This window comes from Passer montanus, unplaced genomic scaffold (assembly GCF_014805655.1).
Source record: "Passer montanus isolate IOZ18808 unplaced genomic scaffold, ASM1480565v1 scaffold16, whole genome shotgun sequence".
NCBI lineage: Eukaryota > Metazoa > Chordata > Aves > Passeriformes > Passeridae > Passer > Passer montanus.
Window position 1 is genome coordinate 8,954,277 of NW_024363160.1, and position 18,894 is coordinate 8,973,170.

An 18,894-nucleotide genomic window follows, 5' to 3' on the forward strand; every position below is an offset into this window, starting at 1 on the left:
GAGGTCTCCATGATGCCCAAATTAAGATTTTGTTAGTTCTAGAATATTTTGCTATAGATAAAATTCCAAGATTTTAAAGTGTAATTAGCATTTTGGCTGCAATGAACTATCTGGCCTCTTTTGTGCATGTGGGCATGAGTGCCTATGAGAGATTTCATTTAATCACAGAACCTCGGAATGATTGGGGTTGGAAGGGACCTCTGGAGAGTATCTATTCCAAATGCCTTGCTAAAGCAGGTTCATCTACAGCAAGTTGCCCAGGAGAGATTAGAAATGCAAGGCCTTTTGTCTGTGGAATATAGAGGATGTAGTATAGGATATACCATTTGAATCTTCTGTGGAAGGCTGGTTAAGGTATTGAATTTTACTAAGCCAGCTTGTAGTATTAAATCATAGATTTCAGTGCAAATGCATTTCTAATAGGTTTAAGTACATTATTTTTACATTTGTCACTACCTTGTAGAAATTTCTTCTTTGGGATACTAATGAACTATCAAGTGCTTTATATAAATACTAGTAGCATCAGTGGTTATAGGCAGTGAGAGACAAATTCAAGGCTATTTTCATTTTTCAGGCCATGAAATAATCAAGTTCTGAATGTCAATAACAAGTAAATAAAGAATTAGATAATATAATATGGAATAAGTTTTGTTTCTTTCCTCTGATCACACTAGTTCATATATTGGAGACAACATCCTAATTTTCTGCAATTAGCACAGCAGTATTGATTAGCTTAACAAACTGCGGGTCATAAGGGCAAATGATGAATAAAATTGCCTCTCTGTTTCATGGTCACACTCATAAAATATTTTCATATTTTGTTATTTTGAAACAATGAAGTTACCATTTTGACATAGGCACAATAGGCTGACCATTACAAAGTAGAGAACCTCTTTTTTACCTGAAGACATTTTCAGATAGTAAAGTCCTACTGATGAATAGATATGTTACTGATCTAAGTCAAAGTTAAGTGAAAGGAGATCTGAGTGTGCTGATTATACAAATAGCAAAAGAGCAGTTCAGGGCTGCAGCATCAGGATGTGCTTTCCTGGAATCATGAGGAACGCTGTTTCCTCATTGGAAGCAATTTTCTTTGTTATGAGACTTCACTTCCATGAAAAAGTCCTTCATGAGTTATTCTGTGCATATTCCTGTCCTCCTATTGTGATTTTTTTTCATCCTCACTTGATTTATGTTGAAATGCACAGCCCAGAAAGAGCTGTGTTGATTCTTTTTGTGAGACACCTGGCACATGCATGTACCTGCTGAAAAGTAGTGGGAGAAAACTCCTATTAGGCAAGTAAAAATCAGGAAATAGTGAAAAAGACTTAGTCATGCTTCTGTCCATATTAAAAAAAAGGGACATTTGTGAATAAATGCTTTGTGGTTCACTGAAGACCAAGTGCATTGTCTAAGCCATTCAGAATAGGGATTTTAAACAATGAGGCAGAAGAAGCTGTATGCTTTGTGGTTCACTGAAGACCAAGTGCATTGTCTAAGCCATTCAGAATTTTAAACAATGAGGCAGAAGAAGCTGGTTTTTTGCCGTATTCATTGTCAGAGTTAACTGGTTTTTTATTGATTGGCATGGTCTCTAGTCCTTTTGTCTACCTCATTCAGAATTAAAATCTACCAAAGGACAGAAAGAGTAACTACCATATGGAGCGGTAGCGGGAAGTGTGCAAAATTTATGTACTAAAACTGAAATAAAGCCCTCAGAGCTTCATGGTGTTCTGGGTGCTGGAAGTAGGTCCATGCTCTTGGAAGATGTCATGGATACATGTAAAATTTTCAAACAGAGGGATAATGCTTCTACATTATGAAATGTAGAAATGTTTATAGAAAACATGTAAATTCTAGTATTGTGTACTCTATTCTTCAGCAAATGTGTAAGTGAAACAGAAGAATGCTCAGGATCTGAATACAATGAGTGGTAAGAAAAATTCTACACAACGTGAACATGAGTGGTTTTACTCAGTAGAAATGCAACTGTTCACATTGTGGATTTGCCTTCTACACTGGTTAGAACTTAATCCCAAATTTCAGTGTGAACAGGCTTGGGTCATCCTTAATGTCTTCTGGACAGGAGAAGAATTTTTAAAGTAGCTATTCCTGGTAAAAGTATGTGACTATCCAAGGGTCCATAGCCCTCTGCCTCTAAAATATCTGTTTCACTGGCAGTCCTGCAGGGTGTGCTCCACAGCATTGACTTATGAGGGGCTGGGAGGAGATGGTGAGAAGTGAAATGGGATCAGCAGGGCACACATATGTCTTGGTTTGAAAAGACAAGTGTGTGCTAAGGAAGGCAGGAGCCTCCCGTGAAATGGAAAATATAAACTCCCTCCAAATTACAACTTTGAAATTAAGGGGCTCTCAGACAAAGATATGGGAATGGGAATAACAGTTCTTTACTAGGAAAATTAAAAAAATTACTAGCAATAGTGCAAGAGAAAAAAAAACAACTATTGACAGAGTCAGAATACAACCTGACACTCTGTTGGTCAAGGTGTTGGTGGCAGTCTGATTGAATGGTGGCTGCAGTCCTCCTGGAGTAACACATGTGGGTCTGTGGAAGCAGTCTGTAGAAGGGTGTAGTTTTCCTCTGAAGTTCTGGTGGTGGTGTAGATGGGCCTGGTCTTCCTCTGTGAATCCACTGGAGAAGAAAGCTGCTCCTCTGGGAATCCAGTGGGGAAAGGCTGACTGTGATGTTCCAAATCTCAGATTATATCCAGCTAGGAATTCTTGGCTCCTCCCTCTGGGCGGTGCACCTCACAATGGGATGCTGTAGTTTTTATCAGCCATGCAGTGACACTCAATGGCCCAATAACAGAAGATATTTCCTGGAGGGAGGATGTGGAAGAGATAAAGAAAAACTTCCCAATTAACAGAAGATAACTGCCCCACCTCTAACAGATGGGAATAGAATACACATCCAGTTACCTTTTAACCAGAGACAACATATTACCTTGCCACATGGAAATTTAATAGGGAAAGTTTTGTTGGCACAGCTGATGTCCTTTTCTGACAGAAGTACTTCTCACGAGTAGAGCAAATCACCATGTGGTAGAGGGTCTCTGTCACGGCAGTCCATGGAAGGAACAACAAAACAAGGAGGGTGTTGATCGCAGAAAAAATTCCCCCTTGGAGCAGAGCTGCAATTCTTGACTTCCATAAAGACTAAAGAGCAGGCACAGAGATCAGGTCAGTTCTACTCTCCTGACTGAAGAAACTGGAAGCTGCTTTGTGAGGAGTTACCTCCTGGAGAAAGATTTCACTGTGGGAACTGGGACAGAGCATTTGTAGTTTCAGTAGGAGACAGCTCACAAATGCCAGCTTTGCAGAGAGCCTGCTCTTCCCTCTCCTTCATCTGTCCTTGTTTGAAGTATCTCATTCTCACAAGATCAAACAAAAGCCACATTTTTGTAAAGTGCTCCTTCCTAAACTGCAATTATCTCAGACTTTCCAGAGTTGATTCAGATGGTGAAAAAGTATGCTTTTACAAAGCTCCTTCAGTCATTTACCAGCCCTTGAGTTCTGAAGACTTTTTCAATTCCAAGTAGTGGGTTTGTTTTCAGTATGCTGGTAGTGGGTTTGTTTTCAATTTCCTTTAAGTAAACAACAACAAAAATCTTCCATAACAGGATTCTGCCTCTAAAAGCACCTTCAAGGAGCTTTTTTCATTTTTGCAGTCTAAGCTGTTGCCTTACATCTCAGCTGCCACAAGCTGAGTGTTGATTTCCAAGCACACTGCTTTTTGAGGAAAATTAAGCAGAGACGAACTAGCCTCTAAATCAAGTAAATAAGTCTGTATCAGTACTGCTGTAGAGTGGAAAACAACGAGGGCAGTTGTGTTCCAGGTTGCAGTAAGAAAGTATTCTCTGTAGACAGGATAAGAATAAAAATGCCATTACCTGCTGTTTAGTACCTCATTTAATTTAATTCTGGAATCATGCTTGCATTCTCCCTGTAATGTTTCCTAGGGTATTTTTCACAGAGAAATTATAATGTCTTAAATGTTAAAATGATTTTAAATGGATCCAGGCTCCATTTTACTTTCTGTATATCTTCAGTTTCAAGTTAGAGATGAACTGCATAGTGAAGTGTCACAGGGCCAGTCAAAGTACAAAGGCTGAGGCTTTGTAGTACACAGGGGAGTCAGCCATCAAGTACATTGCTGTATCCTGCAAAGACAGCTTGTGAATATGTCAAAGAAAAATATTTTTTCTAGTAGTTGTAACTATTTAACATCTCAGACTCCTGAAAACAGGTCAGGTGAATACTAATGGAGGGTGTTTTGTTGTGAAGCACTTGATGAAGGGATGGAGATGGAAGCTGCTCATATTCTTCTGTACACCAGATGAGATTTAGAAAAATCTAAAAAGAGTCTATCAGCAAGAAACATATTTGTTTTGGCTCAATTGAAATATTTTGTATTTATTTTTTACTGTATTTGACTTTCTGACTATCTACACCTACAGATCTTTTGAAGCAGTATTTTGTTTTGATCACAATACTGGTATTTTTTCATATAAAATGTCAACAGACATCCTCTAAAGCTAAGAATCTGTCCAGTATTCTCCTGGTTTAGAAGATATCAACAATTTCAGGAAGTAAATAAATCACTAGGAGAATTTCAAAACAATTTATAGTCAAGCAAGTTATTCCTGAAATGCACTTCTTTGAAGAAGACCAGAATTGCTGCTCTAAACACACAACAGTAAGGCTGATTCATCGGATGTAATCTGCAACGGCCAAGATGGTTGTAGATCTTAAAAGAATCTTTGAAAAGGCAAAGGATAATTTTGCCAAACCATGTACTTAAGAGTTCTTGTTTTTCTCTATATCTCAAATATTTTGGCAGTGCTGATAACGATTTAAAAATGTTATTAATGTATATTGACCTTACTATATGGTACCTGAACACTCCAATTTTCAAAGCTGAAGAATTGGCTGGACAGGGCTGGTTGTGATCATTAGTGCCATGGAGAAGAATATGTCTCAGCTTCTTCATTTCTGTTTTTTTGTCTTTCAGATAGAGGAATTTCGAAGACTGAGGACTCATGTTAAAGGTGCTGAACTTTTAGAGGGCTCTGATGGAATCCTAGGAGATAACTTCAGACCAACTCAGCCACTTAGTGATAGAGTCATCAGGGCTGCATTTCAGTAGCAGAGGAGGAAGAACAATGATGAATCTTCTTCAGTCAGGTAAGCAAAAACTTACTGGAAAAATCAAAATTTTGAAATAATTTAGCTAAAGTAGGAAATGCACTTAATCTTAGCTAATGTTATGATACATTGTCAAAATTGTAAATTCTGACACTGTAATTTCTATTTCATCCTGTGTATAATAGTTTGGTTATGTCATGATTTAACTCCAGCTGGCAACCAAGGCCCACGAGCTGCTCAGTCACTTCATGTGGTGGGATGGGGGAGAGAATCAGAAGGGTAAAAATGAGAGAATTTGTGGGTTGAGGCAAAGACAGTTTAATAGGTAAAGCAAAAGCCATGCATGCAAGCAAAGCAATGGAAAACAAGAAAGCCATTCACCACCATCCAGGCAGTGAATCACGATGCCCACTTACATCACAATTACTTCTTGTAGCTTTAGATTTCTCCTGCTGCAGTGAGGAAGAGCACAGCATGCCTTGGTTATGTGGTATATTTCCCCAGTTACCGAGTTTTACTGGTTGATTTCTTTCCATGTTTCTGGAAGACCAGCCATTGGTGGATCTTTTCACGCTGTTAAAAACCAGGGTAGTAATTCTGGAAGGAGGTCTTTAATTAAAATGAGACTTTTTTTTTTCTTTTAACAATGCTGTTTTTTCCCAACAAGACAACAAGACTGAATTTTGAACTTCTCCAGTGAAAGTACAAAAGGCAGCAAATTAAATTCTGTCATGGCTATTCTTTCATATTTCATTTGTCAAAATAATTGCTGCTTCTTTTCCACTTTCATTGACTCCCAGAGCAAGAATTTGAAGATGACATAAGAGAAATACACATGTGAACCTGCATTAACCCTGCTTCAATTATTAAAGCTTCTCATGTTATGTTCCCCCAGCCTCTATCTATTTTATATATAAAATAAAGCCAGTCAGCGTTCAACAGTTACTCCTAATCCTCGTTACACTTTGTTAATGGATGTTTTGCTATAATGAAAAACCTAGCAAAGAGATTCAAAGAGACTTAAAGTCCAGGGAAGTGGTTGAGTCACCATTTCTGAAGGCATTTGAGATGTTAGAGGTGATTTTAGGGATATGGTTTAGTGGTGGACCTGGCAATGCTGGGTTAATAGTTGGACATGATCATCTTAAAGATCTTTTCTAACTTAAAAAATTCTATTATACTAAGTCAAATTATTGTCTTGAAAGTAATGAGTCAAAGCAACAGCTTTATGGTTGATTTTGAAATGAAGTGATCCTGTTTTAATGCAGGACCCTATTTTCTGTTGAAATACATAATATAAAAGCTTTCAATTTTATATCTTCACATTTCTTCAAAGCTACAAAATAAGAGATTTATCTATGGTTTAATCTGGAAAGCATGCTGCTTTAAGGGTTTTAAGAAACTGTTTTGGATAAGGATATTTATTTGTACTTTAAATTCTTGCCCTGTCTAGTTCATGTCAGACTTTGTTGTGGAGTTAAGCCCATTCAGATCATGTTCTGGATCCAGTTCCCAGTTTCATGTGAAGTAACAAATGATCAGGCAGCAGATAACCCATAAAAAAGATTGATAAGTCAGTGCTTCCAAAATATAGATCCATTAAAACGAAGTGAGAAGATTATCCTCCCTCCTGCAAATGATAGAAATTATTAAATTGGCTGGGACAATGACCAACAATTTCATGGTCTTTCCACATAGCATAAGAATTTGATATAGTGTATGCATCTAAACACTGTTGAAGTAAGAATTTGTTCATATTTTATAATCCTATTTAATATCTGCTTCCCAGAAATTGAATGAAAACCCCAAAACATTGATCCCTTTTTAAATATTATTTTCTCATTCCCATATTTAATTTTGGGCATATCCCTAAGAAGAATTCTCAATTACATGGTTCTCTGCAGTAACCAAATATTGTCACTTTAATCTTGAAATGGATGTTTCAAATTCATCCCAGCTTCTGCATAAAAATGACTTGGGAAAATTGTAGCAATATTAAAGTACAATTTTTCTCAGAGAGTGAATAATGCCCTCAGGCCAGTGCAGGTAATTCAAGTCTGTAACAGTGAAATTACTTGACACACTGAGTTTGAATTTTAAGCATGAAAGAGTTTCCTTTACAATGATGGAATTGAAATGTAAAAATTTCCCTTTTGCTTTCATGTTTGAAATTTTATTACATTTGTCAATACTTATAAAGATTTTTTCTATGTAATAAGATTTATCTCAGCTTTGCTTCACAAAATAATCTGCAGTTTTAATTCTCAAATGATGGAATTTTTGATACAAAGTAATAGTCCTCACTGTAAGGCCATACTAATTATGGACACTCAAGTACTGAGGAAGAACTGTGACTCCTGGCACAGTGTAGCTCACAGAAGAAATGACACTTGTTTCTCTACACCTGATTGAATTATTTATCAGAAATTAATTTGGTCAGGCCTTTTGAGTTTTGTGTGCATCAGTCCAAGTAGCACTGTACTAATAAAAGTTTCATTATATATCTTTGCTATTGAATTTAGGGAGCTGGAAAAATGAAGTGTAAAAAGAAACCGCATGGCTTTGTTCACATTTCTTCTATGCAAAGGGGTAAAAAGGGAAGGAAACAATCCTACTTACTTTGTAATGATTTCTTCACACCTCTCCAGGAGGAAGTGTTGAGGAACAGTAGCTCCTCAACACAGACCACAGAAATCTCAGAAAGATTCCTTCCTTCACAGGAATGAGGGATGTCCCTTAAGCAGGGACTGCTGGCATCAGCTGAATATTACTATGAAGACTCAGTAGTAGGTGGGGAAGTAATGGTTTTCAGGGCAGCATCTTCCTAGTGATTCAAGAGGAGCTTTTTTCCTTTATTTTCAAAGAGCAGATTACCATTTATTTTAAAGCTCTGGTATGTCTTTAATATTACAATTACAAACACACTGGTTGACTTCTTTTCTTACACTATGCCCCTCTGCCAAGGCTGCTGGAACTCCTGTCAGTAAAGTTTTCAATATTTTTTTTTATTCCAAGCCAACGTGGCACAGCCACTTGAAGAACCTTGAGGAATATTAGTTTGCCATGACCTTCTTATTCTGCTGGGGAAAGAAAGAGACAAATGTGTCTGTAAGTGTATCCACAGGAGTAGAAAGAGATTCTTTGAAAGGTCTAATTAATTTTGACTGAATCAGAAGGCAGGCTCTATGCACACCATGCTCCCAAAGCTTCAGAACATCTGCTCCTCAGCCTTGATTTAAACCTTGACAACACTGAACCTTTTGTGGCTTATGATTAAATGGCATATGTTGATCTTTGATGTAATTTGTTCTAATTTGTTAAGAGGCAGAGTTGACACAAACATGGAATATCATGATGTGTAATACCAGGGAAATAACTGATGAACTTTTTTTTTTTTTAATGTTCCTCCATCATGGAAAAGCCCAGATCTCAAAATATTCCTCTCCAGTTCTAAGACAAAGTTTGGCCAAGCTCTAAAGGGGGCCTTCAGGATGACAAAACAGATAGAACTTTGTAGCTTCTCTGCTCTCTTTAACCCAGTGGGTTTTAGAATAAGTTTTCTTCTATCTAGTTGGCCTCTCCTGGCTCTGCTTCTTTTCTGCTGAAAAAGTATCTCTCTCAGTTATAGCTTGGGGTTAATGAGTTTTTGGATTCTGTTTTGGTAGGGTTTTTGACAGGCATCCAAGTTACATCCCATTAAATGACCTTTTTATCCTTCTTCTCCTGCAGTTGCTAAAGTTTTCAAATACATTTCTTTTGAAAAGACCATTTAGAAAATTTCTAACATCTTTAAATCATATCCAATAGTGAAAGAACCAGTCAGGTGTTAAGGAGTTTGGAGGAAAAGCTCAGTACAGATTTGCTTTCAGACATGGAGGGTTAAAAAATTGAGTTCAGATTTAGATAGTGAAGAACAATAGAATAACAGAGTAGTTGTAATTGAAAGGTGCCTCTGGAGATCTATTAGTTTGATCCTCTGCTCAAAGCAGTGTTAACTACAGTGGGTTGCTCAGAGCCATGTCCAGCTGGGTTTTGAATGTCATAAGGATGAAGACTCCTTAACCTCTCCAGGCAAATTGTACCTGTGCACTCCTGCAGGGAAAAAGGTTTTTCTTAATTTTAAATGAAATTTCCTTTATTTCAGTTTGTACTCATTGACTCTTCTCCTTTCACTGTATGCAGCTGAAGATGCAGTCTGGTGTGATCTTCTCTACTTGTTCTCATAAAGTGTTTATACACATTGATAAAATCCCTGTTGAAACATCTTTTCTGGATGCTAGACAGTTTCAGCTCTCTCAGCCATCCTTTAATGGCAGGTGCTCCAATCCTTTGCCGTGCTGTTGCTCTCTCCAGTATGTCTGTTTCTCCTGAACTGGGGAAACCAGGACTGGACCCAGTGCCCCACATGTGCTATCAGTGCTGAGGAGATGCATTTCCCTCCACCTGCTGGCAGTGCTTTTCCTGCTGCAGCCTGGAAAGCTGCACAACTTCATTATTGCCTTGGGTGCACTACTGGCTTAGCTTAAACTTCATGTTTGCCAGGATTTCCAAGTCCTTTCTGAAGGAAAAGAGAAGAGATAACATTGTGACTTCCTCAGTGTTAATGCTAGTTCTTTTTTACCTCCTGCTTGACTCAGAGCCCTTGCTATAGGCATTGAGCTATTTCTTGATAATTTCAGATGATCTTGGAATAAGATTTATAGTTACTATTGTTATACAGCAAAGCCTAACAGTGAGGAAAACAGATGCTACTGCTCTTAGAAATCAAACAACAAAAATCTTACATCTTCAATTTCAATTAATTTCATTATTTGACAGTTGTAGGCTTGACAGGCTATTTCACAAGATGTGAATTGTGACTGTTCCAGAAGGCTTGCTGGAATTTGGGGCTTGCCACATTTTCTAATGGATAAGTACTTTTCCAGTACTGCGTTCTTCACTGAAGACAGCATTATTTTTGGTTTCCAATGGACTTATCACCCCCTCTATAATTCTTGTTGCTTTACATGTAGCTGATTTGATAGACATGCCTTTCCCCACCTTTGCATCAGTGGAACAGCTTTATCTGTGAATGAGCAAGACTTCTGATTTCAAACACTTGAATATCAACTTGAATTCATAATGATTGCAAACTCAGTATGGCATGCCAATGTGTCTTCACCCTTTATACACCAGGGTGTATACACATGATTCCATGCATAGAGTAGGTAAATGGCACTGCTCCTGTTTACTAAGAGGAGGTAAAATAGGTGCCTATTATAGAGGTCATTTAAATCCACAAGACTCTTTTAGCAGAAGACTGTAAGAGCTTGTTCTAAAAAAAACAATTTTCTGAAAGAATATTTTCTTTTTAAAGTCATAAACTTTAATTTGATTTCCTCTGAGAATAATTAATAAATAAAGGATTTGATCTCCAATGTGTTGTCTCAAAACTGCCCATCTCAGACACAATTTATTTTGTATTCATAAACAATTATCCTCCAAGTGTGATGATGTCTTATACCTACTCCATCTACATACATACATTACTCAAGTTCTCCTGAACATTTTTTCATTTGTGACTGATTCAGAAATTCCTGAGAAAGCATCAATTTTTATATACACAAGTGCATGTACATACTCATACATACACATACATCTGTGGTAGGCTCAGAATGCGAGTAACTGCAAGTTTATCCAATGTCCTGTAAATTATGATAGCAGAAATTAATTCAGATTAAAAACATGCTTAATATAATTACTATTTTCCTAGTTGTAAATTCAAGATTAGAGAAAACAATTAAATTACATCATTAAAATAGCAAGGTTTTGCTAGGCCTGAGGAACAGGAAGGTGTAATTCAGGGTGGGAGGAACAGAGACTGCATTTCTGATGCTGCAGAGACTCTGCATGATACTGAGAGGTCTGAGCAGACAAGGAGAAGCTGGCACAGCATTAGTTTCACAGCAATGAGGGAGGGTGATGTGGTGACTATCTGGTGTGCTTTGTGAATGACAAGTGCAAATTCCTTGCTTTTGAAGCTGCTGAGGATCTCTTGTGGCTAGAAAATTATGTTGCCCTTGCCCCAGGATAATAAATAGGGGATCTGGTGTTGCCAGTGGGAATGAATGAGTACTGAACAGGCGATGGTGCACTCCTCTTTATGGAATTGTGAATTATATGATAATAGATTGTAGAATATGAAAGAACCTTCAAATCCAGAGTGAGTTGTGGAGTTGCACCCTGCCTTTGAGAAAAGGAAAGGGTGATGCAATGCTATGGACTGGATTTCTGTGTTTAAACAGATCTCAGTGAAATTTATATTTTAATGGACATTAACATTAGCAATCCATGTTTCTTTATTCTCAGTTTACTAGTAGCACTTACATATTGTGAAGTTCACAAACAAGTTGCTCTGCAGAAGTTCTAATACTTGGGGATTTTATCCTTTCCTGTTGTGTAGGTCCAGAGCTGGAATGAGCTGTCAGCAGCCATGCATCATTAGGCTACTACAGCTGTTCTTATCGTTTTCCTGTTTGAAAAAACCTGAATCAACCTGACACAAAGATTATCAACACTAGTTCTTTAGAAATGCAAACACCAATTTCCTAGATTTGTTGAAATATAAGTATTTATACTTCTTCTAAATGAGTGATTTTTTTTATTGGTCATTGTTTGTCTCCATGAATTTAGTTTGTGCTTAAAAGGTGATTGGTTTATTTGCTAAGTTTCAGTCTTTAAAGAAACTGAACTTCATGTTATCACCAAAACCGACTCTTGTTCTTCTGTATTTAACATCTAATGTCCAGTGCCCAGCCCTCTGCAGCCACTTCAGAGTTCTTGAGAATGTGCTTACACTTGAGTGCATGACTGTAGGACAGAGGGCCAAACACATTTGCCATGTGAGCCACATGCCGTTATCAGAGGCCTACTGGAAAAAAAATTTTTGGAGACTTCAGGCAACCAAAAGCTCCAGGAATGGCTGAAAAAGGGTGCCTTTTGAGGCTGCTTTCCACTACTTCATTGTAATAGCAGGGGGTAGGCTGTGCACTGAGATTGCAGGTGAACCCTATAATATCAGCATTATTTTTTTCCCCGATTGAAATAAGTGACTAAAAAAACTCTTTTGTTACTTATATGACATAGCTCTGACATGGGGACCAGAATGTAGGGACTTGGTAGACAGAGGCAGCCAAGAGTCTTAGACTGATCCTTGCTGTGGTAGGTGTTTATGTGTCCAGGCCAGAGCATCAGTATAGCAGGGGATCAAGCCCTAAATGAGAAATAAAACCATTTTGAGTTTTCAGAGTTAGTATCATATTGGAATTGTCCTTGTTCAATTCCTTACTGAGCTCTTGTTAGAAATATACAAATTGTGGAGGAATGGAAAATGTTCAAAATCCCTTAGCACGTAAAGAAGCAAGGAGGAAAGATTACTGTGCTTCCTTTTCAAAGCTAAAAACATCACAAGGTAGTCTAGGAATCAGATCCCTGCTTATGCTTTAAATAAGATACTTCATGCTGACAAGTGCTCCTAAATTTTGTGACCTGTGAGTTTCTACCAGCATAATACTGTCTTTCTGATTCATAATTCACTGTTATCATCAACTTTTCATAAAAAGAGTTTTGAGACTATAATTCCCTGCAACTTACCATAATCATGTATGGTTTGTAGACTGCTTCTTGGGAGCTGGTAATTCAGGAGCCCAGAGTACCTGTCATACAAAACACCCTCACAGCATGTTTATTAGCAATCACAACACACAAGTTAGAGTCTGAACATGCACTGAAACTCTGCCATGGTATTTTCACTTATGGGGAAAATGCTGCAAATTAGTGGTGAGTCAAAACAGTGGGAAGCTTAAATCATCACTGATAAAGCTACACCAATTTTGAAAAAAAGAGTGATGCATATAAAATATAATGCAATAGACTCTCAATTATCAAAGATACTAGAAGGACATACAGTCCTTTTAGTCCTTCTAGTATTTTATGTCTGTACAATACAGAGAAGAAAGCCTGCAATATGCTTCCCTCCTTCACCAATGTTATACAAGTTAGGCACTGGAAGTGCACTCTGTTTTTCCTGGATGAAATCACACAGATTTAAGCAGAATATTATTGCTCCATTGAAGATCCAGGTCAGCCCAGATCCTTACTCTTATTGGAACTTTTTAATTCTGATTATTTTGCATGGATAAAGACAATGCAATGAAAAATATGCAAACTCTTGCTAAGCAAACAGACATATTTTGTAAATAAATAGCAAATGAAAACTTTGAAATTATTTGGATTACTGAAAATGTTTTTGCAACTGATACTTGGCACTCAAGAAACAAAATGTCAGCACTAACTGTTGATAGCCATGTTTTATGGATAAGACCAGAGTTTATGACAGCAGTGCTACCCAACAAAACTTGCTTTAAAAACATTTATGCGTCCCCATAGCTCAAGACAAACAAAAGTTTTAGTTAGTTAGATGTAGCTAAATGCCCACAGAACTTGATGTTGATTCGATAAATTGTAACCTTTTCATGGAAGGAATGTAAAGTGTTTCAAGAATGATAAGGTTTGATAAGGTACTCAGTTCTTTTTTCTGAGACACTCTGAATCCATGCCTGGCTGTACTTTCAGGTGCTGTTTTTAGGAAGGTGTAGGATAAAGGCAATGTTTTGTCAGTATTATACTGGTTTTGCCACCTGTGTATTTTGATTTTTTTTTAAACTCTTAAACTTTTTGATTTATTATAGTGTTAAGGAGGAGAAGGCAAGATCCTTCTGTAAAGAAAAAGATGGGGCATTGTGTGAGACAATGGGAGTAAGGAATATGGTAAGACAAAAGAAGTGGAAAAGCTCTCCAGGAAAGAGATTGCTGCTTTTAAGCAGCAGAATAAAAGTTTTGATCTTGTGTATTGATCTTGACCTAAAGCTGCTGCAGTGGGACATGTTACTTCCTCCCTATCAGATGGAAAGACAGATTATTGTGGACATCCTATGTAATTTCTCCATAGTTTCTTTATTTGCACTTTCTCAACACTTTTGGGAGACTGAAAAATAATCCTTTTCACTGAAGTTTTCTCATATCTTCTCTTTTAAATATTTTCTCTCTATTGCTATAGGAACATTGGTTTTTAAAAATACAATAGCTTTTCTCCATCTTTGCTCCTACTTCTGCTCCTTGTTTCTGAGATAAAATTTATAGCATTCCATTTGTCCCAGTTTTGTACAAGAAAATTTCTCCGTGAAGAATATAGATGTATAAAATTTTGTATATGAAGAATTAGATAGAAATCTTCTTGAAAAAATAATGATTACTTTACATTCTGAGGTTGAATTCTTGATTAACCTTGTGAATATTTTTTTTTCCTAACCATGGGTATTGTGAGGAACTCTCAGATTTTGCAGGTATTTACACTTTATGGCACTGATCCTGTAAGGTTTTCTTCCGTAACAAACACAGCTGAAATCTTCAGACTGGCTATATAATTGGGCTCCCTTCAAAAAGTAATTCATTAATACAATAGGTACCAAATCCCAGTTCAACTTAATTTCACTGACTTTTGGACTAAAAGCATTAAGCTTAAACTAGCTTAAAATGTACAAAATGTGCATTCAATTAAAGAGTAATTAGATACTCAATCACCCTTACATCACACTAGGGATTATCCAAGGAAGAAGATAGGTACTACTCACTGCAGTGTGTAAAACAATTTTCTTAATTAGTTTAAGCACTAATTGAGATTGAGGAAGCATCACTGTGTCACAGCATTACTTTACGTAAATGGAACCTTAAAAACACAAACGTTTTGGGTTCTTTTGAATTTTTTCACTTGGATTGTTCAGTTCTATTCACTGATCCAGTATCTCTGGCCACAAAAATGGTTGGTCCCTGCACCCTTGTACCAGTAGTCCTTTGAAAGTCCATGCCAAGATTTTTCCCAGAGATGGCGAATAACTTATTATTGCTTGGTTGTTGTTTTGGGCTTTTTTTTTTTTTATGTTACACCTCTATACCAAGCCCCAGGAAGAGCTGGGAATCCTCTGTGCTGCTAGGTGGAGTGTGAAACCCTTACACTGCTTACAGCCTGCCTTAGGAGGCATCTGGTGGAAAGCTCTTGAAGGGGAGCATCAAATGGTGCTGCTGCCAGGCAGTGTGGCTTTGGGGGTATTGAGTGATAACCAGGGGGTATGTGGAAATCACAACACAGATTGTCTTGTGGTAGGCACTGACTTCTTGGCAGCACTGCTGGTTACTGACAACCTCTACACTCCCTTCCCCTGTCAGGACCAGAGCAGGAATTCTCTGGAATGAGTTGAGTCTTCCTGCAAATAGTTGTAGCCCTAGGTGACCATTTGCACATGAGCACTTTCAGATTGTGTGTGTGTACACACCGAGCTATTGTTAGCACTATAATAACCTCAGGGCAAAAAAAAGAGAAATTGTTATTACAGCAGAATGAAGCAGTCAGAGACACTCTCATACCCACCCCACTGCTTCTGAGCTGAGAGCACTGGGGAAACCTGAGCACCTGGATTCTTAAGGTTATGCCAAAGCACATAAATATGTGTTTGCATGAAATCAAGTATTGATTAATGCTGCTAATAAACATTACTGCTGTTAGGAGAAATTGAGTGATTGTTTTCTATCCTTTGAACCCACCTGACTCCCATGAGAGCTGGTACTCAGCATTTCACTTAGTAAGGCCCCTAAAATAGTAAATGGTAAAAAGTTCTCTGTGTCCAGTATATTTTTCTTTCTAGTTTACTTCCATAGGCACCAGGTTGTAATCAATTACCAGACTGATTCAGAAAGCCAGTTCTAAAACTTTGTTTCAAATTAATAATTCTACCCCTTAATTTAACTTTGCATTTTTACTGCCATTTCCTCCATTGCTAGTAAATCTTGCAGCACTGCCTTTACCCTAAAAGAGAAGAATCAGTACCATTATGTCACTGAAGTATATATCCTGAAACTGCTCCCACCTGCTGTCATGAAATCCCAGCTTTTAGTTTTCCCTGTCTTCCTGGCTGGATATAAACAGTCTTTCAGACCCACTGCGGAGGAATTTCAGTAACATAATTGTTCCATTCTCTTTTCAGAGAGGGGGAAGACAATGCTCCCACAGTGCCTGCAGATGAGAAATGGAAACTTTTGAGACTGCTGCTTCAGTTGAACCACAAAGCCTGTATTGTTTGTCTTCATCTAATTCAGCCTTGATAGACAGCTGTGACAGTTGGTCTGTCCACATGGTCCAGTGAAATTCTGGGAATGGGCTGTACATTAAAATAAGAAAACGTATTAAATCTTTCAATTCACACTGTTAACTATTTTTAAATTTTCATTATCGTTGCTTTTATAGCGACTTTGGCATAGCGTTCAATAGTCATCTCTGATCCAAATAGTACTGATTTTAAGCTTGGTATGAATGCTAATATCTAGAAATACCCATTATTGTTTTGAATGTTAGATTTGCTTTTATTCTGTATCATCTCTTGTGCTGTCAGTAACCATGTTTTCTGTAGAGGGGAGATGCATTCTACAAAGGTAATAAAAACATAGTTTGTTCACAAAGAGTATTATACAAATTCAAAATTAATTTTTTGGCAGAAGGCAGCACTTCTCTGCTAAACATATGCACTTGACATGATTTATCTGAATAAAGTTGAATGACATTTGCATTACTAGGAACCTTACTGAAAAGAAAGACAGTTTGGAACTGAGTAAAATTAACCAATATAACAATAAACAGAATTGTCTGGATTATTTTCTACTTGGAGAGCCATGGAACTTTGCAGTGTAGTGTTCAATTGAGGCAGAAAATTTTCAGTCTTTGTTCTCCTGTGAATTATGACAGTACTATTTGTTTTGTGCATTGCTGAGGATGGTGGTCTGGGGACTTACTCTGCATGTCCTGAGCTCGCTGCATAGCATGGGGATTTCCACGCTGGGCCACACATGACTTATCTGACAGAGAAGATAAGGCAAGGGTAGTCTGGACCAGCTAGTCAGCCTCATAGCTTCTAATTCCTGAAACACCAATAAAACACCAAGATCTGAAGGACAGAGTCACTAATGTGGGAGGCAATAACTTTGATCACTGTAACTATTAGTGAGGTCCCCTGTCCTAGCATGAGGGACATTGCAGAGATCTGTGTCAGTGGAAGAGCCCCAGAGGCATAGATGGCAACTTCCAGTGTGGGACACAACGAAGATGCAAACTGAGGGCTCACAAAGGGGAGGCCACTCGCTTGGAGCATGTCAATCATCACCCACAAAGTCATTCCCAGGCAATGGTAAATGCAGAGTCAGAAGGCCCCCTTAATCCACCTTGTCAAGGGTTATGGGGACAGCTACTGCTGAATAATGAGTTACGAGCCCTGTGAGTAATTTATGTGTATATTTGGGGCAGCAGAAACAACAGGGCAAACTAACACAGTGCATGTGAGCTGGGTGTGGGGGACCAGATACTGCTGATCTCTTGATGTGTTTGTAACTGGGTGTTCTGCAGAAACACGTGCTTCCTTTGGAGATAAGTCTTGGTGCATTGCAATAAATACACAGAAAGTGTAAAGCAAGCAGCCCACCATGAGGTCATATGTTCATTTGGGCTTAGCAGAGTAACAATCACCATATTGTTCCTTGGGCTTAGAGAAACATATTTCTTAGGGTTATCTCCATCTCCTGACCACATTTAATGAAGTATAAACCCACAATCTATACAGTGGGTTCAAGATTTCAGTGCTGACCAAAACCACAGTTTCCACCTGCAGTATGGGCAACACGTGTGTTTAGCAGCTTCACTGGCTGCTGCCCCTCTTCCTTCAGCAGTTACTCCCCAAGCAGCTGCAGCCAGACCCCAACACCTGATTACCAAACCCTGGCTTCCCACTGATCTGCATCATACCACAGGACAGGAGAAGTCTCTGCTGCAATGGCCTGGCTGGACTGTCTGTAGTTTTTGACAGGAGACTGATAATTTATCTTAGTTGTCAGGTTTGGTGCTAAAATCTTTGGAAAATAAACAAAAAATCTGTGAGGTGGAAGCCAGCTGTTTTCTGCCAGGTGAAGGTCTGTTCTTGTCTCCTTGCACCCAGCAAGGAATGAACCATCCAAAAGTGGAGTGACCCATGTTGCTGACCTGACAGTTCTCAGGTTATATGTACAGCTCATTCATATCTTGTCCCTTTGCATACAATATACTGTTAACTACTGAGTGTTAACTGACAGGAACTGTAGTAGTAATATGGCAAATATTGACATTATGATGAAACCTGAACTAGATTTATTCTCTAAATAAACACGTTTCTTATCTTGGAGCTGGCTGATATTCTTGTGGCTGTGAAACACAGATAGATTGCAAAGCAAATGATGTAATGTCTCCACCAAAAAGTCCATTATTTCCTTTTCCTGTGCTCCCTTCCTGTGTTTGCTGTTCTTTCAAGCATTGCCCTGTGCAGTAAAAATCTAGTAATATAAATACTACTGCTGAGGAATTGAAGTTAGTAAATTTGTCTCAACACTTGTCAGACTTTTTTTTCCTAGGCTTGGCTTTGAAAGAAAAATAAAACCCACTAGTAAAAATACTTATAGCAGTTTTCTGTCTTAAGAACTGGATGTAATTATAACAACAAATTCATTCACAAAACACACCCATTACAGATTGGTCAACCCACATTCACTGTGTGTTGGGTAAAGTTAAATTAGTCTTTCTGGTTTTGGTAGGAATCCACGTGGAGGAATTTTTAGGAA

The 18,894-nt window shown here is 38.0% G+C and overlaps 1 protein-coding gene across 1 annotated transcript in view; it reads left to right on the top strand.

The window, feature by feature from the left end:
• Window positions 1–18,461, top strand: part of CA8 (carbonic anhydrase 8) — a 49,066-nt gene extending 30,605 nt beyond the window's left edge. Inside the window, exons 8-9 of the mRNA XM_039703051.1 lie at window positions 5,033–5,205; window positions 16,245–18,461. Coding sequence (XP_039558985.1) covers window positions 5,033–5,167 — 135 coding nt within the window. The 3' untranslated portion in view covers window positions 5,168–5,205; window positions 16,245–18,461. The remainder of the gene's footprint in view (window positions 1–5,032; window positions 5,206–16,244) is intronic.
• Window positions 18,462–18,894: the final 433 nt, after the last annotated feature.